The 23,993-nt window shown below is 39.6% G+C and overlaps 1 protein-coding gene across 1 annotated transcript in view; it reads left to right on the top strand.

The window, feature by feature from the left end:
* LOC139769168 (uncharacterized) overlaps window positions 1–23,993 on the top strand; it is a 63,870-nt gene that overhangs the window by 25,730 nt on the left and 14,147 nt on the right. The window contains exon 2 of the mRNA XM_071700017.1: window positions 23,434–23,665. Within this exon, the coding sequence (XP_071556118.1) occupies window positions 23,434–23,665 (232 nt within the window). The remainder of the gene's footprint in view (window positions 1–23,433; window positions 23,666–23,993) is intronic.

The raw sequence follows: 23,993 nt of genomic DNA, 5'->3' as shown, positions 1-23,993 counted from the left end.
GTGTATTGAGCTCAGGTCCGTGGGTTCGCTAAGCCCAAATGACTGTGCGGATCAGTCATCCCTGCGGGAATTCTATAATCTATAATGACAATCTATTACAGGACCATCCCTTGGCTTTTGCCTCCCGATACTTATTACGGAGGGAAAAATTTCACACACACATACACGGTTACTTCTTTTTATTTACTTTTAAAGCGATTTTAGTCTCAGGTCATATGGCAAACGTCGTATCATTTATCGCGGACTGTACCAGACTATACGATGCTAGATAGTAACTTCATACGCGATAGAACCAGGAAATCGCGCATCTGTATAGTTGTATTATGGACCGTACCGTGATTTCCCTAACGCTGTATTGTAATGCGGCACTACATTCGCGGAATACGCGACTTAATGCATCGTGTTTGTCAGGAATAATTGCGCATCAAATATCGCATGCATAGTTAAGTCGTTACATGTGAAATGTCGCTCACGCAGATGGAGGGAAGTGCACCGAGTCCGGATGTAAAATGTCAAAATTAAACTAAGGACACTTAAGGGGAGCTCACGGTTTAACCATACATTGTTCTCATTAGCGAATCAATATTGACACAAGAGTAAAAGACCTGATATCGAGGAAGAGATAGAGCGAGAAAGATATAGAGATACTGAATATCAATCGCGCATTAACACACGATTGTAATGCTTAATTATTATCTGATACTAGCCTGCGTGTAGCTGTATGATAACAGATAATAACTTCAGCAGGTATCCAGGAAACTAAACTTCGATGTAGCCGCAACGCAACCTCGAACGTACGCGGTACATACTAACGTAATAAACACGGGATGTAACATGATTACCAAACCGGTGTCCTTTAAATATGTTACTTTATGTAATGAAATGGATTTTAATAAAAATACGAGAGTATTAAGGAAAAAGGGTTTTCCTGGCGGCTATCATCTCGAGGTGTATAATTCCCTTTTCGGTTTAATTTATAGATCATGCAGAAAATATATCAAGGCTCCATTAGCAGATTAGCTCCACCCAGTGCTCAATTAATGTAGCGAATATCTACAAAGTAATTACAAAATGGGTTTTAAATTATATTCCACAATAGGTAAATAGTACGGTTTGTTTTACCCCATTCAAGCAAAATCGAATTTGCTATAGAATTATGCAGAGGTGATTATCCTCGATACAGAAAGCCACATCGTAAATTCGATGGGCGCATAAATTGGAGGTAAAAATAGCTTGCAGGCATCGATTACATAATGATTTCCTGCCTATGGGAAAACGCTGCGTCGCGGCCGATGCAGTTACAGCATTGTAAGGTCATTCGGTTCACGAGAAACGAGATCGATGGATACATATGAAAACGTATGAGAAGTAGGAGGACGTAAATTTAAAAGCATATTCCTCTTCGAGAGAATTTTGCGAGAGAGAGAGAGAGAGAGAGAGAGAGAGAGAGAGAGAGAGAGAGAGAGAGAGAGAGAGAGAGAGAGAGAGAGAGAGAGAGAGAGAAAATATAGAATATAATTCCATTAGGTTAAATTAAATAAATAAGTACATAAATTCATTTAAATTAAATATATAAATTATATATTTATTTAAATTAAATATTTAATATACATTTTATTGAACGGAAAATTGTGGGTTTTTGATACCTAATAATGTTTTAGTATAATTTATAAATTTTTAACGAACAATTTTTATACATAAGACTCAAACACCGGATATTTTTTGACAGATTGTTCAGTTAGTTCGGAGTCGATTTTTATTTAGTAAGAAGCCGAGAGAGATTATGATTTATTGAAATTTTTCGCATCTTTTACGATACTTCACCTTAATTAAGATTCTGTTAAAATAAACTTTTTTATCTAAAATTAATTGAAAAATGCAGCTTTTTTTAGTCTGGTTCTCTACAGTTTTCGCGACAAGCTCTTTTCACAATCGTTTGTAACTTGAAGATCGATGTCATAACATTTATAAAAGTCATCAGGCTAAAAAAAGTCGATTTCAATTTAGCCAAAGAATTAGATTTATCGTTAAAAGAGTATGCAATGATTTTCAGTATACGATTCCATCTCGAGTGAGTCGTTCTTTTACGAGTACGCTCGAATTTATGCTCGAATTTATCGTCTGCGTGCTTGATCGCATCTCTACAGTGTTCGCCCTAATGTTGATACGTCACATCATGCACCGGAGAGGCAAGGACTCATGTGCCATGACCCACATTCGGCGTCTCCCGAGTCCGCCCCGATTCCCTTCCGCAAATGCAATCGCCGACATTAGTGGCGTTGCACGTGACTATAACGTTGTGTATTGCTGCGCGTTTAGGTCAACGCGATTACACGCGACGTACCGAGGAAAATCTCCGATGATTGTATCTCGACTCGGATGTTCCACGGACGAATGCCCGCGCGTTCCAACCGCTTATTAATTTTGCATAACGCACGATCTCTTCCTTCGCGTTTTTCCAACTGCAGTGACATCGGAGCGCGCAACAACAACAAAAAAATCGTACAACGCGAAGAAGAAAACCGTCTTTCTGCTTGTCGCAGCTATTTTTTTTTAAACTTACTTCCTTATTACGGTGGACCTTGTCAAGAGAAACTCGTTAAAATATGAACGCAAATCCTGTTTTCAAAATGCGCAGTGCAAAGAGAAAAGCATAAAAGAACACGCGTTTGTATAATTTCATTTACTTGCTCTGAACATGGAAAATGGCACGCTTTCTTGCCTATATTATTCTGACAATTCTGACGAAATTATACGGTCGGACGGACTGTAATGTTAATTTGCATTTGTATTTTAAATTCTTGTGCTCGGAGAGGGGGAGGGGAGAGGGGAATGTGCGCGCGTTACATGCAAATGGAGTGCATTTAACTGTCCGGCTTATGTCGGAATAATATTTCTTCGTATCATTACAGCTGAGTATTAATAACATATAATAGTTACATGTTCCGTTTTTGGTGGGACACGTTTGCAGGACGGGACAGATGACATTAAAATAAATGTAAAAATAAAATATATATCTAATATCGAGCCATTCATCAACCTGATGGAGCGCAAACAGTTTAAAATTGTTTATGACCTTTCACAGTGATATTTTCCGGTTCGTTGCTGATACGAAAACTTGCCTGCGGGTAATTGCTTGCCGGTGCTCTAACAAGATCCCAGTAGGACATCTGAAGCGACGCGACGTGCTGACACATTGTCGAAGCGCGAGCGTTCTGTCGCAACTGTTTGTTAACGCGGTATATATTTCATGTACTGACGGACGAGAATTTGAGAAATTGCTCCATAGACACTCGTACGTTATTTCGCGCCTAATTTTTACGTTACATATCGCGCCAGATCGGGCTTTATGTATAGCCATAGCTTACAGTATGGGTATACGTGTCACGATCGATTTACGTCAAAATATTGCAACAAAAGGTGCAACGTGGCTAGGATTAAATATTTGATTAGAGCTGCGCGTGTAAAGGGGTAAACGGGAGCTGATAAAAGTAACCGAAAGTCAATAACTAAAGAAAAACACCTAGCTGCCTTGAAAGACTTTTCTGATACTTACAAATTTTCATTTAAGTTTTCAGGCGTGTGCATAACACAAGTTAAAGATGATACTTTAATAAGATTACACTGTCCAAGAACTATTTGCCCAAAGACATTGAAAAGTTTTTAAGAACTAGGAGACTATAGCTAAGATTATGAAACTTTCACCATTCCCTTTTATGATCTTATCCTATGTGCATTTACATGGCCGAAATATACGCGTTTACGCGGTCGAAGACGAGGAACGTATTGAAAATTATTGTAAAATTAAGCATTGTAAATCCTTTTCTTACGAGTTATTTAATTTATACATATATACTTGTGTATAATCTATTTATGCAGTTTAATTTATACAGATATTCTGGAGCTCTCTCTTCTATCATTTTTAACATTATGGATGCTCTGATTAATTTAAAAATGATTTCTAATTAGGTAAATCACAAATTTCATCAAAAACATCGAAAAAAGATTATTATTTACTTTAATTTTGAAATTATGGTATTGAATAACGTTACACTTAATTCACAAAAATTATAAATCTGTCAAAATAACATTCGAATTAAAGAAGAATATAGTTTTGCTATCTGTTTCTACTTTTACTTCTTAATTGCCGAAAAGCCTTTGTTTTTCATGAGTGCCTTGAATTTTAAAAAGACTATCGGTATTCTTTTATTAAAAATAAATCGTGATCTTTTAAATATAAAAATATAATAATAAAATATAATTTGTTCCACAATTCCAATATTAATCTCAAACTTCTAGAAAGCTAAAGCAATTACGATTTAATGTGGAAAGTCAGTATATTACAATAGTGTCTAATAATTTGCAGCATGCACAAGTCAGTATATTACAATAGTCTCTAATAATTTACAGCATGCACGAGTCGGAACGGTCAAGGACGTCAAAGTGGTGACTGAATACTTCTTATTTATAGGTGTCTTATATTAAAGATTGTTAATTTCTTTGATATTCTTTTTCTAAATATGAAACACGAGCGTTTGGATATAATACAGTGAAATATAATTTGTTGAACAATTTGAATATTAATCTGACATTTCTAGAAAGCAGAAGCAACGGTAATTTAATTAAAAATCGATATATTAGGTACAATATTAGTCTAACGATTTGCAGCATGCAAACGTGCAATAGTCGGAGCGATCGAGGACGCCCGCGCCGGACTGGCGGTTGAGTTTCTTTGAAAGTTCTTCTCCCACTCGTTAGCGCCATTACTCAGGCAAGATTGTCGTCACGTAAGGGTGGAACGAGCAAAGTCGGTGGGGCCCCGGCGCTTGCCGCGGTTATTAAAATTATAAATTATGCGCGTCAGGCATCGCGGCCCGCGAAACGGCCCGGCGAAATTTACACCGTCGGCCATTTCGCAATTTCCCCGTCGTCGACGTTAACCGCCGCAGCATGCCGTGCGTGTCATAGGCCACTTTCTCAAACAACACTTCGTTGTTCATTGTCGAGAGTGCGAAACATCATGACACTGCCATTGTATTGACAGAAACGAACGAACAATTCCGGTTGCAAAAAAGTAAAGAGAAGCAGGGTTCGCTTACCGATCTGGGTCGCAGCCATCTGACATCGTCATCTCCTCCGAGAAGACTCCTCGTTGACTGCTTTCACAGCTTCGGATTGTCGTCGCACACACAATGCACTTAGGACGAGCAAATAACGCGAGGAACGGGTCTTTGCTGCCGACGCGTCTCGACGTAAGCGGAAAATTCGAATTTTTATTTCGCACCCGAAGAGTTGATCCGAATTCCGCGCCGCTACGCTCGCCGTCTCGTCAATCCCTTGATCACTAAATGTCGGAGAGCACTGATTTCGTTGATTTCGATCGCATACATCAGAGTTGACGCACTGCCGGAGATTCGCCCGTGACTGATTCCGACACGGCACTCGCTCGTGATAAGAAAGATATACACAGAATATCGTTCAATGTCACGTCGCGCGGCGTGACCATGAGACGCTTCAAGACGCGGCATCGTAATGACATCAGTCCACTACGCCCGCCGATACGATTATTATTGTTTTTCTAGAACCTCAGGCAAATCGCGTACAACTCACAATACTTCAATCTCGAAATATGAATTTATTAAGATAATATTAAATATTTCGAGGCTCAAGATACTAAACATTAATGTTCTAATTAAACTGTTATTTTATGATTAATTATACCTATATTGTGCTTTGATATGCAATATGTTTTAAATATAATAATTATAGAATATAATTAATATCATATGCTTTAATACTTAATACTGTAATTTTAGTTAAGCAGTTGTTTTTGCACGTATCTAATTATATTATTTCATTTTATTTTTAAATCTGGATTCTATAGTTTCAGTTTCACAATTTTGATTTGAATTAATTGGGAAATACAGAAAAGAGACACGTTTATTATTTTTGTTGCACTCGATAATTTGATAAATAAATGTTGAATAATATGCTATCGTTACGAGCGAAATATGTATATGCGACATGTGATATTTCAGAATAATCTGATAGCGTCCATCACCCGGCCCTTTTTAAAAATAGATAAAATGCAGAATAGATGTATGTATTATGACGTCTAGCATAATGCTGCTGTAAGCGTGAAATAGGACGAGAGAAGTTTGAAACATTTTCGGCCGTCGTTCTAGCGACTGTTTCAGCAAAGAAAGCAACAGAAGCGGTACATTCAGAGACATGCGCGCGAGCGTAACAAAAGGATCAACAAAAGACGGTAGAATCGTCCGTTCCTTTGAAAAGCAAACGGCAGCATTTACTCCTCTCTCTCTCTCTCTCTCTCTCTCTCTCTCTCTCTCTCTCTCTCTCTCTCTCTCTCTCTCTCTCTCTCTCCTTTTCGTGATAGTAAATTCCTCCTTCGGCGAGGATGAAACGCGAAAGCTGCTGAAAACTTGGAAGCCCTTGGCGAGCATCGCGCAAGACGGCGGCAACGGCGCAGGCTTAACTCCGGGAACAGGCAGTCGAAGTTTTGGTTAAATACAAAATATAATAATGCCGTGGGCCGCGCTAATGGCGGCACCGACGCCATAGAAAACTTGGTCTGCACCCCAGCCTAAGTTTAAATGCAAATTTTAGCGCGCGCTCCCCACCCCGTGTCTCCGCCTTTATCACCCTATCTGTCGCTGCTCTCTTCGCCGGAGCGTATTCCGGCGTGTGGAGCTACGGTTTGCGAGAGCAAGAGCACCCTGAATCAATCGCATCGTAACTCAAATGGTAATTCCGTACTAATTCGTCGTATTCACAGTCAATTCGAAGAAACCCGACGTTCGATACGATCCGTTCGCGTAGGTGCGACACGCTATAAACATCATTTCCGGATTTTAATCAACAACATTTTAAGAAAACTTCAATTTGCAGAAAACATTCATTCCCAAAATTCTCTCGAGCGAGTAATCCTTCTATGCTTGAATCTTTCATTAGTCCAAAATTAATTCTGTTTCTCCCTTTTATTAAAGATTCTACGAACAATAAGGGCATTATGGATACTAAATCGTCGGAGTTCACTCGAATGCGCGACACTATAAACCCACGTTAATAGCATCCGGTCCAATTTCGTGGAAAACTTTCGCTGTTCCGAACAGAATAGAGAATTTAACGTTAGTCTCTTAAGCCGAAGTCCTGCCGGAGCTTCGTTCCACCTGATGCTTTCTTATCCCTTGAGATGTTTGATAAATAATGTTCGATTAAAGGATTACGCAGCGTATACACGTGGCAGTGTCAGCAAACCACTAATGGATAACAGTGGATCGCAAAGCTTTTTTTTTTGGCGTCAAAAGCGACCACGTTTTCGCTGATACGATCCGTTTCTGTTTCCCGTTTGCGTTTTGCTACATGCTGCCAGCGAATCAATCGCGAAAGCTGGAGGTTGTTTTTTACTGTGCTCTTCGTAGTCCTTTTAAATCGATCACGCTGCAGACATTTACAAACCAAAATAATCTTTCATGTAAAAGAAACAAGGAAAAATAAATAACTTTCAATTTACAGCTGCAGGTATCTAAAAATAAATAATATCTATTTACAACTTTACGTAATATATATGAAACGTGTTCTAAGTTCACTCCTTCGAGACTTGATCAGGATTACTCATCGTATCATTTGTCTATATCTTAGATTGTTATGAAGATGATGCTTTACTTGCTCCTTGCCGAGAAGTTTTCGACCCGGCTATCAATCTCGCACACACAGCGCCGAAATTACCGCTGTCTAATTATTCCCCGAGGGACCCCCGCCGAGAACTCATCGCGCAAATTACAGTGCGCGAAGCACTTGGCGCGCTTGATCGTTATTTCGCATCACCAGGATCGAAAAATTAATCGATCATCCGGCGACGATGGCGAAAATTCCGGCACGGTCGCGGCGCGCATCGGGACTGACAATCCGGCGCAGTTATGGACACGTTCGTTGTCGGATTTCGAAACGTTGCGTTGGGGGTGGATTAAGTTGAAATTGTCAATTTAACAACCACTTCGGTTTCAAGTCAATATTTTTCGACGCTCAGCGTCCGTCCACCAGCGGATTACTTCACCGACGTGAGCCAGAATGGCACACAATCAATAAGGTTTATAATTGTTTTATAATTCGTTCATCGTGCAGAGTTATGTCTAGTGATTTTCGCGAAATAGGATTATGACGAAAAGATAAATATTTAAAATATACATATATATAATTATGCGTATATGAAATATTTAAAAATAAATAATTTAGATTGAATTCGGATCACTGCGGCCTGACTGTCTTTAATTCGTTTTCTCGTATTTATTACGTTTATATTTTCTCCGACTAAAAGTTTGTATAATTATCTCGATGTTGTTTCAAGTGAGATTTCCATAATGAATCGCATGCTATTTTTTTAATCCGCTCATATCATCCCGCGCGTCATATTGCGGTCGCTATTCAATTTCATTCCAATTACGCGTGTTTAGCGTTACACGCGAAAAAATATGCATTAAAAATATTCCCGCCCCGGCGCGCGGCGCGGCGCGGCGCGGCGCATCTCTCGCGAGCGGCTTAAAAGCATCCGAGCGTCGGCGTCGGGGCGAAGCGCTACGCCGAAAGCTCTCGATTTCAGAAGATTTCAGCCCGCCAATCCGGGATTTCACGGAGATTAACAAACATGCACTCGCGCGCTGATATCACGATGCCAGGAAACCGACACACTGCTGCAGTATGCATAAGATTCAAATTCACGGGGTGGACTTGTCCGTCGCGCCGCGCCGCCGTGTCGGCGGCGTATATCGCCGCTTTTACACGCGGATCTTCGTAAATAGCTTTCGCGAGACGCGAGTTTAGCGAATATTCGACTGCGTACGTGTGCGTGCCGTACGTGCAATGTACGCGCATCTCGGAACGGAGAAACTTGCTTGTGGGGTAACGGGCGCGCGGTAACCGCAGGCGACTGGGAAGGATGCTGGAAAATATTTGCAGTTTCCGCGGCAACATTTTGTCAATATATGTATATATGTATGTACGCACACAATTTCGTTAAATAAGTGGCGTTGTAAGTGCTGAATTTGTTATCAAAAGGTCACGCCGGCTTACATCGCGAGCGTTAATTAGCTCGACGTTTTCCGCACGGCGGACTAGGATCTTGTTTCCGATGTTGTGTTATGCAAATTATACGCGCGACGCGTCGTACGGTATATGCATTATAAACTGGCAACATGACAAATATATATTTTCAATCGTGCTTATCAAACTTGAAACTCATATAAATGAGAGATGCACCGAGAGACGAAGCGGATAATTAATGCCGGGAAAATGGTCCACGTAATCGCGCGTACCAGGCCTGATAAAATTAGTGATATAAATATTACGATGTAAATGATAATTGGTGCCAAGATAAACACGCTATTGTGGCGATTTTCGTTAATAAATGCCTAATGTGCAGATAATATACAAAAACCCGAATACATTCATCTACCCCAGCAGAATTTTTTATTTCACAAAATTGTCAGAAGCTGATGGCTTTAACCATTGATGATTGATCATTATCTTTCTTGTCGTACCAAGCGTACTAATTTTTCATTATTATTTAATGAGAAGCTTACTAATGAGCTATGCACGGTGAGATAAAAGCGCATTAATTCTCCAGAAAGAAAGAAGAGAAGAAAAATGATGTTAAAATTCAGGAAAGAACGCGAGTTCTGATTGGAATAATTGAGAACGAAGCTAAAGATGATAATCATTAAATATGTGTTATTCATTGAAACTATTGAAAATTTTGATCAAATAAAATAACTTAATTAAATATTTCCATATTTTGTCTAGAGTGTGACAAATTATAAATTAGATAAACGTTATTGGCATTTACCTTATTAATCATTTTCTTCTCACAAAACGTATTAGAAAAAAATAATAATATTGATTGATGCGTTTAATACAGAATGCATCCGATAATTATTGCATTTTTGCGCTTTAGTTACAACTTTTCGATAAATCTAAAACCAATATTTCGATACTGGTTTATCACGCATCGCAATTTTTTAAATTCTTCTTGTATAATAATGTGTAAATAATCTGTTACAACGAGATTCGTGTAAAATTTTCTACGGGAAAAGTACATTCTTCATTTACATTCTTCAAACTTAAAAGTTCGCAAAGATTTTTTTCAGGAAGTGTATTCATATTTGCCGGCGATGGTAAAGGAACAACCGGTGTTTGCAGAATTAATCAAGTTCTCGTTAAACAAGCAAAAGTGGGACAAACGGTACGGCTTCTTTCCGCGTTTCTTCCGACGTCGCGCCCAGACGTTTAATTATAACGTTTCCCAGCCGTGCCGACGTAATTCATGGTGGTATCGAACTTCCCTACTGCGGGATATGTCACTTGATTTTAGTTATCCCGCGTGTTCAAAGTGGCCTACCTAGAAATTACTTTATTCTTTTGCGTTGCTTTTCCTTATTTCCTGCCGTGAAACAATCGACGCATTCATACATCTTTCTGTCGAAGGTTCTCCTCCCCTATATACACTCGCGATCGAGCATGACAATTTACGATATGTACGTGTACAAGCCGCGCCTAAATTTCCTTCCGTATAATTTTTTATCTCGTTGTAACTATGCGTTCTTTCACTCGGTGTCATTCGCAGACGAAGAAATAATACGAAGGAGTAATTTTAGTCCAGCGCACCTCCCCTTATACAATTCTTCGCGAATGGAACGAATATCACGTCGTCTACGGATTGGCCACTTAATTTTTCCGCGCGTCGTATTTTGCATAATGGACTCCCGGGTGTTTTGCCGCGTCTCCTCTTCACCCGCGAGACGTTTCGCCGCGCGACTGCGTCCGTAAGAAAGAGGGATTTTGCATGAGCTAATCGCCGTCTGTTTTGAATTTCATTTCGGGACACTTGCGTACGTAATCTTGTGTCGAGATCGCCCGTCTTTCACCTTCCTTTAATTGCTTCATCGTCTCGCTTCTCCGCCGGATTATTTCAACGCACTTAAGGACCACCGGGTTATCGTCTGTTTTATCGGGTACGCCGAGGCAATCACGAGACGCTAAATTGTTAGTCAAATCGACATCATCGCGGACGCGCCTTGCTTTTAAAGGGTTATTGAAAAACTTTCGCCCTACCGCGCAGTTTCCGTCGCTATTCCGAATTGAGCCGGGCCGGGATATGGCGTTCCGGGATCTCCCCCGGACAGTTTATCGTCAAGTGTTTCCGATCGATTTCTTTATCAATCCGCGACGCTTGAAAGAGAAGAAAGGAACGCAATTAATCGGCTTTCAATGGCCCCGCGGATCGTCGGTGTTCTATTTCAGTTGGATGATTAATGGAACGTTTAATGGCTTCCGTTAGATCGGGTCGGAAGATACAAAGTGCGAACGTGTACGTGAAAAATGAATGGATTGAGTCGCGTGTTGAAATAGTCGAACATAATAATAAACTAGAAATAAACTAGAATATTGCGTACACTGTACGCTACAATTGCGTAAAATTAGTTCTAACTCTCATTTCCAAATTATACGCAACAATAGGGCTGTTTGGGAAACGTTAACAATGACCAGAATATTGTAATTTATTAATGTCATACACTGTTAAAGGTTAGAGGATAAAATTTAAACCAATACCATGAGTTAAATTTATTTTGTTATTTTTAACTACCATGTGCGTCAAAATTTATTAGTTTGAAACAAAATAAGATTATTTTAACTCCATTGGTTTATAGTCAAATTAACATTGTTTTAGTTAAATTAACTACATATTGAGTAGGAGCAGTGGCGACCTATGGAATAGTTAAAAATTACTCAAAATTGAGTTTAATCTAACCCTATGAATTTAACAGTGTATAATACCGTGATTTTCTCTGATTGTAATTTCTTAATGTCATATATACCATGATATCATTTTGTACGCTTAAGGGCATACAATCAGGACCTATCAAAGACCAGGGGCAGTTAATTGGAAAGGAAAACTGCCTCTCCAATTGTGTGTGAATGCGGCATTATTCACCCGCGGCGACATCCCACAATCGGTATCGATGAACCCTGTCTGGACCCCGCTGTTTAGTTGCGGTCGCCGATCCAATCAAGCCGCTGGCGCTGGCGCATTTCTTTTTTCGTATCCGTGTAGGGCGATTTCCTGGTTCTTTCACCTGAGGATCTTCGGCTGCGAAATGGCACGGAATGGAAGAACAACGTCCGGGGAAACTGCGATCGTACAACTTCACGAAATCTTATAGCTGATGGTTACGGGTCAAGCGCTCGCAACCCCCGTGCGACTTGCCAACCCCTCGAGCGAGCACGGTCTTCGAGCGTGAAGCCATAAACGTGAAGCGAGAAACTTTGGAAACCTGTCGGTTTCGACGGAACTTATCCGATGATGAGCGGCGCTCACCTTTCCGTTCCTCCCGAGGGGAGATTTCGCGATGTCACCAATTTCAGCGACAAGCAAATCGAAGAAACGCTTAACAATTTCAGCATTCGCGGCCGACCGCGTTACACGATCGGGCGCATGTTGCGGATCGCTGTAACAATAGGAAAACCACGACTGAGAAGCGCGATTGTCTCCCGTAAGCTCGCGCGTACTACCCGAGGTTTTAATATCGGATTTTCGAAAAGCGCGATATCCGCCTCGGCGAGATGCGTCAGCGTTTCATTGGAGATATCTCGGGCGCGCATGCAAATGCGCCGCATAAGTTAGCATAAATAAGGGCTGTTCGCGCGCAGCGGCTGGAGGGTGCTAAGACAACTGAATTATATCGAATGTCTCGAAAGAAATATACATACGCGAGATCAAAGGATCTCTCTCACTTTAGAATGTGCCCAAGGATGTAACCGAATTATTTCTTTTATCTGAAATCTGCATTTGTCAACCTTATAAAGGTTTGCATCATTATCATTTAAACATCCTTATAAAGTTTCAAATTTAGTTTTATACCCTCCAAAATACGAATATCTTAATACTTGTTTCATTCTAATTACCTCTCCTATCGATACAGATTAATTTATAAAAAATCCATAGTATCCTTTTACATTCGCGAATTCATTGAATCGATCACAATTGGAACTTCCTGTTTAATCCATGGTAGTTGATCATAATCGATAATTATTTGAAATGTAATTATTTTTACCATATATTAATTGCGATTACGAATTACAGTTTTACTCGATGATAATTTAATTGCACTTTGCTCCCGACTTTGCTCAATTCAATAGCCACGGAGGATTTTACGCCCTGCGCATTATACGCTGCTCCGTTGTCGCTTCAAAATGGAGTGACGTTGCTGAAGACGTATAATTGAAAATGATAATGATATTCGCGAGAGCTTCAGTTCCACCCGCATGTCGAAATTCGGCTTGCAACTTGCAAGCGAGTAAATAAGCGCTTTCGGAATAAACCTGCGTAACTAAAACAAACCGACGCCGACGTCTTACGCGAGATAATAGATCCCTTGATATCAACGCAGCGTAAAATGTGTGCAAATTAACGTCAGTTTTGTTATAACGTTCTAATGAATTCGGCGTTGCATTAAGTATTCATGCGCATTATTCATTACATTAACCTTCTTTAGCAATTGTTACCGCGTGCGCACAAACTCAGAAAAGAAATAAATAAATATATATATATATATATAAATAGTTTCTTTTTCAAATTTTTACATTTGGAGAGTATTTTTCGATTTTAATTAAAAAAAGAGGGTGCAATTGCGAAATCATAGGGCAAACCTATCTATCTTTTTATATTCCTTTTTCTCATCACTGGGTCATCATACTCGAATTATCTGTTTTATTGTCTTTCCCTCGTATGGCTAGCTACATTTTGATCGATAATTTTCTTTTAAACAAGCTTTTCTTGAATTTTAATTATGGAAAAAATTAGTTTTTTTGTTTATAGTTAGAGCTTAATTGCTCGTAACATTCGATAAAATTATAATTTTTCAATCCAAATTAATCATTTCCGAAAAAATTAAAATAAATTAATAAAAATCGTTTCAATTTACTTCCTAAGAAAAAGGTATATGAAACAAAAAAAATATGATTTTATAAGAGAGCACTTCAAAGATTTTAATGTTATTTGGCATCACACATCTTCACATCCTTTGTAACAATTTACTTTCTTTTCTTGTCGATTTCAAATCAAGGCTACAAGTAGAGAGTGCTAGATGAAAAATTAGATAAAAATTTAAAGGATGTTTTTTCAATTATTTCTTGATCGTCCGGTTATAACGATTCAGACTACGATTAGTATTATGTGTTTAACTTCTTTTGATAGTCACTTAGCTATTAAAAAGTTATTTTATATGGCTCAAAATATGAAGAAAATAATCTATTTTCTTTCAAGAATATTAAAAAGACCAATATTTTGATCATGTTTAAATTCATCCTTTCTCTTAAGGCTCCTGCCATATTGGATTCTAACTATCGAGGCGAGGAAAACACCCAATTTTGTTGTGCGTGTCATTTTCAAATAAAAAGACATTTCAATAAAACATCACTATAGATTGTTTCAGAACACTTCCGAAATTGGCCGAAAACTACCCTTTTCCCTCGACAATAAACAAACAACCATAAAACGAAGCCTAAACATACGGGAAAAACAGCCGTTTAACGACTATCGAAAGGAGGTGAAAACGTTCCTTCCGCGTGCAAATCTTACTTTTCGGCCAATTTTACGACTTTCACGAATACGTTAAACGTTAGAGCACAAGCACAGAGCGAATAATAAAGAAATAGCACGCACAACAAAATAGGTTGTCAACATGTCACAAAGGACTGAAAGGACAGAATTCTCCATTGGAGAGAGTGAGAGGAGAGAGTTCTTATTTCTACCGCGACGGTACGTCGCCACCGTCGCTTCGGAGTTCTCGGCTCAGGGACCAGGAGCCTTAATATCCATAAAACGGCATTCTATAACAGTATTGTACAATCAAATATTGTTGCTCTGTATAATAATCACAAATGATACTATATACATAATCGGTTGTAAAATAAATTTGCTGCATTATTTTATATGTGACTGTGGATATGAGGAAGCGTACAGTGTTCATTTATTGGTGAACGGCCATTCTCTCACCGTTGCAGCTACCTCAAACAATGCTATACGGCTGCAAATAACATCGCGAATGCGCCAGATTACATACGAAATTATATACGCCTCGTAGCCGTTCGATTTAATCAACCGCATTGGTCGCTCAGATTCAAACCCATTGTTTTGCAACATTATATATATAATTACGGGAACAGCTTGCGATTGACATGACAGATTGTGCTACTCTACAGTGTGAGAATCTCTATATTCAGAACTATCGTTTTTATAATTTATAGATTCTTTGATCGATGCAAGATCGACAGTTTTCTTTAATAAACTGACGAGATATATATCTCAGTATATCTTAATTAAAAATATTAATTTTTCCACATTTTGTAAACACCGCGTGTATGAAATAAAAAGACTGAAAAGACTATATAATTTAGAAACGTTGGGAAAAATTTTATACAAAAGATAAAAATGGATCTGAAAGGTAAAGCGGAATGGAGTGGCAGGATGGCAAAGTATCGTTTTGAAACGAATAGTATAGTACCGGGACATCCTGTACAACGCCATACGAAACGGTGAGCGTTTCGTTTCATCGTTGCGGTTGCATGCCCGAGCGCCATATTAAACTGTTACAAAGTAAAATTAGTTTGATTAATTCAAGTCGTCGACGGGCTTTGTCGCCGATCCGATCAATTTGGCACGTTTTGTCACGCTCGAGAAAATCACGATGCATGAAGAAGTAACGCACCATTTCCGCGCAAACTGCCACTACAAATTACGTTCTTGTTGAATCACGCGGCCTCTAATCCGGCTCATTAGGATAATAAAATCCACTTTGAGCGCGCGCGTGACACGGACACGGTGATAAATGAAGATAACCGCTAGAACTTCATTCTGTTTAGTGTGAGTTTAAGGTACAACAAATTCCATACTCGCGAAAAGAGGAATTCAAAATGTTTCCACGTTAACAACAGAATTAGTTTTGAATCCCATGAGCCTTGTATTACGCGATGGAGTTTTAATAGTTTAATGCTTTATTTGTTACGTATTTTCCGTACAGTCCACACGAGACTTGTCGAATTCCGCTCGCAACTCTGTTTTTGTTACCGTAGACTGTGTATATATTAAATTCGCGAAAGACTGAAATGTTATCGACTGCGTACGAGCGGCTTGTTGCAAAATAGCGAGCATTGCACCGTAGTTGAAATTCAACTGTCAATCTTGTGGAGAGCTCGGTGGCCATCGCCGAATGATTAAATAATTTGTTAAATAATGGAGGAATGAAAATTCATTAAGAGCTCCATTGTTCTGGACTATAATAGAAAGTCCGCGAGACTATAAATCATAGTTTTCTGCGCTATTTCAAGAAGGAAGTAATTAAAGTTAAATGATCCCACTAGAATATTGCAAGCGCGATTATTGTAAGAAATTTATAATGGCAAATAGATTCAAGGGGATAAGGGGCGGGCACTGAGAAACCATCAACGACTCGCGATCGGCCTTCGTGTCGGGGATGAAAAAGGGCTAACTGTCAGCCGCGCCGTCGGGGGAGTATCGATTTAAATATAAAAACGATGCCGGCGGAAAGATATACGAGAGGCTTACAGTATCTTGACGGTCTTCTTCCTTTTTTCGTTTTTGAGCTCGCCGCGCCGCCGAGGGTTTGTCCTACGGACCGAGGGGTTTGTCCCATGAACCTCGAGACTCCTCTCTACGCTCTTAAGCCGCTCGTATTCTCGCACCCTTCTTGTATTTTGTCCGGTGCACAAGAAACGTCCGCGAGTCGATTTATTTTCGACGAGTCGTAGAGAGACGGGGAAGACTGGGGAAAATAATACCTACGAAAACACGAAAACAATGCATTCTGATACAAATACATGCAGCTAGTCTGCTAAATATCTTACATCATCGAGAACAAGAATCGTAAAACATTATATCTTGATAATGTTTTAATATTAATTACCTAAATATTTTTTTTGTTTTGAGTGAAGAAAATGAGTGACAAAAATTTTTTATTTTCAAAAAAGCTGTTAATTATTAATCGTTTGGAATTTAAAAGCTGTTGGAACTTCTGCGTTTTTCTTCATGGAACATAAATTACAAGTTGATTGAGGAATTAAGTTAGCTCGCCAGGCCTGGGACACCCTGTACATAAAACTCTACCGATAACGAGTCAATGTGCGTTCGAACGAGGTGCCGAATCGATGAGAGGCAAATTCCCGTGTTTTAATTAAATTCCTTTTGTACAGACACTGCAATGTGACAATTTATTTTAAAATCGACACCCGCTGTAACTACCCGAGAACCGATTTACTTTCTATGTCGTATGACGTTGCCGCGTGTTCACTATGGCTTTTAATATTGACAGTCACATCTGGTTCTGACGCTATCGGTTACTCGAAAATTTCGGATGATACTTACTCGTAAAGAAAAATAACGTCAAAAATGTTCATGATACCTGAAAAATATCGACACCTCTAATTCCTACAGTATATTGTGCACCGAGGGGCGAAAGTAGCGTTTTTCAGACGAGTGTGAAGTTTGCCACCCGAGCCGAAGGCAAGTCTGAAAAAGCTTTCGACCCGAGGTGCACACGATATTTTTCACAACACCTTTACGGAAATGTTCGACTTTTGAATGTTTGTAGAGTGTATGCGTTTGATGTTCCATTCGTACAGTTTGTACGCGCGTGTAGTTAAATAGAAAGAGAAAAAGAGAGTGATGCGGGGTCCAGGGGTGAAGCCCCTGGTAGGGGGTGTGGGAGGCGAAGCCCCCCACATAACACAAAATTAAAATGACAATAAAATTTCAAAAAAAAAAATATAAATAATTTTAATTATTGCACTAAATCTGATTGATTTGGGATTTTATTTAAGGATATTATGTAAATAGGTATAATTAGTTATCTCATTATTTAGTGATATTATTAAGAAAAAACAATTCCAAATCAGTAGTTTTAATATAAGTAATTTTTGAAATAGTAATTCTTTTTTTATTTATTGAAATTAATATCTATAATTTTTGCGTACGTTGTACGTTTCTCTCTCGCACGATGTTGGACTCGATGCTCAATTCCCCTTCCATTTATGGGAGCTTTCTAGCAATCGACACAAGTCGACACAAACGTCGTTTTATCTTTCTTTTTTGGCAATGAGTAACAAAGACAAAACGACACTTGTGTCGACTTGTGTCACTTGCTGGAAAGCTCTCTATATATGTTCTAAGATTTGCCCGTTACTTTACTTTCTGCCCGCTATACAGGGCAGAAAGTACCAATTTTCCTCCCTGTTTAGCGGGCGGAAAGTAACGACTTTCCTCCCTGGCGTGAAATTGGCCACTTTCGCCCCTCTCTACAGGCATGGAAAGTCGGACTTTTCGTGGAAGTGTTGTGAAAATATATTTGACAGAAGAGGAACATCTATTATCATATTATACACATATTTTAACGCGATAGCGACGTATCACATGATATACTACATTATCGCTATAAATGTTAAAGAACTCGTTTTTCATCAACGAATAGTCGAGGGGATACGCTACGTCGCCAAAAATAGAATTTCATATCGCGAATGTCACGCTGCAACGCTGTAAGAATTCAGCGTCCGGCGTCGCGCGCGGAATTTAATAAAGGCATAAATACAATAACGCGTCGCATGTGGTCTCGTGAGGATACGACCTTTCGCGTTCCTTTTTTTCTCTCCATCCTTCCCAATTTGTGATCATGTGCACCGAGCACACGATCATCCCACTCGGCGCAATTTTTACCGCTCGTCTCTCGTTCGGAGAGGCGTCGCGACGCGACGCGTCGCGAACGACGACGAGCGCCGTCGAAAGTCGTAAAGATGCAAATGCACCGTCTCCGGGAGAGATTGCCAGCTGTCCCGAAACCGCCGGGATACCTACCCGATGAATCCACCAGCCCTCTCAATGCCGCCCTGCTATGTCCCGCGGGAATCGCGAGTCGGGCCCCTCGATTCGCAAATATGTATTACGAGAGGCGAAAGGATAAGTATTTTGGAGACAGTTTGGAAAAGTACGAGCGTATCTTGCTCCGTATATCCTCGGGATATTTCTGGCGTAAACCCCCCGTAAGGTGCAAGCTGCTGCTGCGAAAAAGAGAGAGAGAGAGAGAGAGTTTCTGAAACGAGAGAAAACGTACGAGCAGCAAACCGAGTTTAGGCAGCCGTATATATATTTGGATGACTGCCCTCTCTTTCTCTTGTCGCGTGATCGATGAGGCAACCGAAACGAGGTGAAACTCGGAAAAAACACGCGTCACGTCGTTCCCCCCCTTTTTTTCCTATTTCGGAAATTACCCGCTATTAGCGTACGCGTACGGTAATTTACCTTGCTACTAATTACTGCAATATTCCCGTGAAAACGCTGACGTTCTCGTTACGATAGCGAATGCATAAGTCACGAAGCGCGTCCGTGCCGGGTGTCCGGTAGTGTCTAATAAACGAAAATTTATCCCCGCGCGACGCGCCGGTTTATTTGCCGGCAATTTTGCTCAGCGTCGTGTCGCCGCGCCCAGACAAAACGCTTGTATATTATTCGGCTTGTAATTATAATTCGCGAATTTGCGCAGGGTCAACCAAGTCCATCGGTAAATTCCTTGGACAGCAAGAATTATTATGCACAGAGTGTTCAACATGTGTGAATCGTTAATCTTAATTACGATACTGAACAGGAGGAACAAGTTTTACTTTAAATGCAGACATAAAATGAGCTAACTTTTAAAATAAAAAAAAAGAGATATGTACGAGGGTAGTCTGAAAAGTTTTGAGCCTAACATCGACTTAAAAGGAGACTATGTTGAAAAATTTGACCGAATTTGACCGAAAAAATAATGTTTGAGGCTCAAAACTTTTCAGACTACCCACGTATATTGATTGCCATTATAAATTAGCTACAGCGTAGATTATATCTTTTTTATTTTAAAAAAGAAGACCGTTTTTGTAGGTGTGTCTTTAAATGGACTTTGGTGCAAGTAGCGCGGATTTAGTTTGGCAATGCGTCGAGCTTAAAATCGCTGTGGCCTGGCGGCGGTTTTTATCCGATTTTATGCGGCGAATCTTCCCACGTGAAAAACTACTGGTTAAAATAAATGAACGTTAAATCTACTAAAGGGATATAAGATTATTCGGAACACTGGGCTTTTAAAGCCCCGCGCGATTGTTATACCATTTCACGTCGCGGTGATGCTTTCAATTCGTAAAAAAAATACATTTATTACGCTCGCATCATCTGAAACGCTATGGTGAATATATTGGTTCATCCAACAAATAAGCGATTTTTCATTACTGGACGGGTTGAATTTTATGAGCGTAAAACCGAAAATTTTTTTTTAGAAATAGATAATATTGAAAAGCTGGACAAAATAAAAGATAGCAAACAATGAAGGAATATGTGCCAGAAAAAGCTTATTAAAACAAATTAATATAAATTATTCGTTTAATTATTATTGGAAGAAGTAATTAATTTTTTCTGACATATATTTAATCGAAGTCCATTATTTCTTAACTTTCTCATTTATGATTGTATTTTACGCATTCTTGGTTTAATAATATTTTCAATTAATAATTTTTCACGCACGATGTTTCTCTCACATCTCGTGGTACGTAACGAGAATGTACAAGTTGGATCAGACTTTGATCGTAATTTAGTAGCTAATCGGAAATGTCCAAGGGGACGTGTAAGGTAATCGCGTTACACGTAATAATGGCCGGGTTGCCGAATATCAATTAAACTTTTCTAACTACTTTCGCAACTTGAATGAAGGCTTGTGTTTATCCGTCCATTGTCAGCGATATGAATTACAAGGCTAGCGCGATGACGATGCGGGCTATCTGTTGCGAGCGCTCCGTAATATAGTCTCATCTTTTTCAAGCTGATACTGATTAAACTTCCCTTAATTTCGACATACGGCTATCTCGGCATTGTACATGTCTTATTTATAAGACTGAATAACAAAGTAACTCCTCGCGAAGTTCATTATCGGGCGCACATCGGGGTTTCTTAAGACGAGTAAGAAGCGACATAAAGACGAGCAAGAGTAGCTTATTTATACAAACTTCAATAACGTAGTCAGTATTTTTAAGAGCGAAGAAAACTTCGTAAAGATCCTTGTGCAAGATTAAAATTATCCCCATTATCTTTTCTCTCATCGCGCTTTCTTATATACCTAAACTATCATTCTGCGCATACTTGGAAAGTGTCGAGTTGCATAACGTTACAGAAATTATGAGAATTTATAAGCCTCTCTAATTTCTTATTTCCATATTAATTCACTAATTTTTCTAATCTATGAAAAGAGCTCAAAGCTCGTACATATAATCTTGTGTCATCGCAGATTCTGATGTTTAATATTAACATTCGCACGCAGCCGTAATGTTTGTTAAAAAAAAAGTAAAATAGCGCAGTTTCAAATGGACGACCGCGATTGTTCGTGCGATGAGATTCCCATGAAACGACAATTGAAATTTTTTGCGGTCTATTCGGCAAAGGCCATATTTATTATCTCGTTAATTTTAATCCCCCGACCACGCTGTGTGACCCAGTATCACGTACACCTCGACGACAATGATTTACGGCGCTTTTCCGGTACAATAAAGCTAGATTGTGTATGTACGTACACACATACATGCACGTGGTACACGTGGATACGCGTATATCTACTGACAAAAACGAGAACCGCATTTACTTTTATTTTGACCGTTTCACTTGTACACACAGAGTGCTCCAAAATTACCGGATGTCGTTTTCGCTGAAGATTTCTCGATCTGTAAAAATGTAGAATGTCGAAAAGAAAGAAATCTCGAATGTGTCTACGATTTTCGAATAATTAACGATTGAGCTTAGAACTTTCGATGAATTCCCTCTCTTTGTCTTTGTTTTTCTCTTTGAGCTTGCCTCCTCCTCTCCTTGGGGTTTTAAGAAGGAAAATAGGTGACAAAAGATTAATAAGCACAAAGTTAATAAGAATGGCATTTCGCCATAGACATTTCACGCATATCACTTTCCATGAATATCATCGAAGCCGCAGAAACGCGTTTGTGCAAGACTGGAAGCTCATTGGCAACGCGAAGGCAAAGCAGTTAGACGTGCCTTTATGGACCTCGGACCTTTGCAAGGATTATTATAGTCATTGTTCAACAAACTCTCCTTAGACGGCTCCCGCGGGCAAAACCGAGTATCGTACCGCATCTGAGCTCAACAAGTTGATAATCTGCATCACCGCGGTACATCAACTTCGAACCTAAGCGCTTTCAATAGTACATTAGCATCGTATTTCATGTACGAGCGAATTGAATAAACAATTACCTACATTTGCGTATAACTACGCGACGTTATGCGTAAATTAAACCGAAAGCTAAATCGAGTTACCCCCTCCCCCCCGCGGATGAACGTGAGCAAGAAAGGCTGCGTTTATTGCATACCAGCGAGAGTTCGCTGTGCTCTCTAAAGATCGAGTTTCTTTACAAAATAGCTGCGTTACGTGAGGAGGATTGTCAAGATTAGCTTTCACGGGATATACCTTGCGACCGATTTTGTAGTCTGGCGCTATTCGACGCTGTTGCTGTGTGACCGAGATCGGCTTTCGTTTTGATTATCTCGACATTTTGTTGAGGCTAATTCTTTTTAATCCTTATAGCTTCTCTGAACACACATCAGTTAACGTCACTACAAATAAGATCGACGAACTCTTTATTCCCTCGACGGTGCTCGCAACTATTACATAATGTTCTATTTAAGATTCCCCGCCGCGTTGTTTACCGTGAGGTCGGCGAAGCAAAATGTCGCGCATCGATCGACACACCGGATAATAAAAGATAAACCCGGCGAATAAATGTACGGATTACTATTAAGCGAGCTTTAGGATTGCGCGGCGCAATCCGATTAGAGCAAGATTTCACGGAGGTAAAAAATCGGAACGATCGAACTGAAAAAAAAATTCCCGAGCGCATTATGCCGATCGGGATTCGGCCCTCGACGATATTATTTCCACGGACTTAATCGCTAACGGTTACGCGGCCAATAAATCGCCCGTAATTTGCTTTAAGCTTCTCACGGAATTATCTATATACCTTTCGCTGAAGTTGCCGAGTTACTCTCCAAGTCGACTCCCCCGCGCACACACTTAGTGTTCCCGCACTTTACCCCCGTCTGCAATCTCTTTGACCGGTCTAGAACCAATTTTCCCCGAACCAGGAATTTATCTTTTTTTTTCTTTGCAACTTTTTAATATACCTCGAGTATCTTAGAAATTGAAGCTTAAGGGGAAATCATGTTTGCGGAAAGATATCGAAGGAATGTCTTTTTATCTACTCAGCGCTTAGCATGTTCTACTTGCTCAACCGATCCTTCAGGTCGATTCTACGAAAAACATTTCGTTACAGATAATGGGCAAATGGTACGTCGTGGAAGTTCTGGAACACAGGATGGACCCCACGAAGCCAATGAGCAGCTCGTACGTCGTTGACTCGTGTCCGATCGTGAAGTTGAGGCCGATAGATCACGCCTCGTTGAGACTATTGTGGACTGAGGAGTCCGGAAACGTGGAATATACTTTCCGGATACCAGATGTCCACAGAAGAAAGGGATTATGGCGAACCATGACCTCGCAGAACGGTAAAGAGATTTGTTTATTTCTACGCGACCGACTAAATTTCAATTAGTTACTCCACGTTATTTTGACTCCGTCATTTATACGCTATACCCTATGCTTACATATACTTTTCCGATTTGAAATATAAATTTATTATCGATGATAATAAAATGCGAAAACTTCGTTTCATTAAATGGCTTTCATTATGGTATTAAACAGCATCTAATTGCGAACACATTCAATAATGCAACGTTGCGATTTAATTAACAAGTAGACGATGGCTATTCCCGGTTAGAATACGTAAATTAATATTGAAACCGGATGCATTAATTATCATTGGTGTGCAAATTA

Source organism: Temnothorax nylanderi, unplaced genomic scaffold (genome assembly GCF_030848795.1).
Source record: "Temnothorax nylanderi isolate EJ_2023f unplaced genomic scaffold, tnyl_v1.0 TNYL_tig0020_pilon, whole genome shotgun sequence".
NCBI classification, from domain to species: Eukaryota; Metazoa; Arthropoda; class Insecta; order Hymenoptera; family Formicidae; genus Temnothorax; species Temnothorax nylanderi.
The sequence above is the reverse complement of the archived record's forward strand: the minus strand, read 5'-3'. Positions and strand labels throughout refer to the sequence as shown.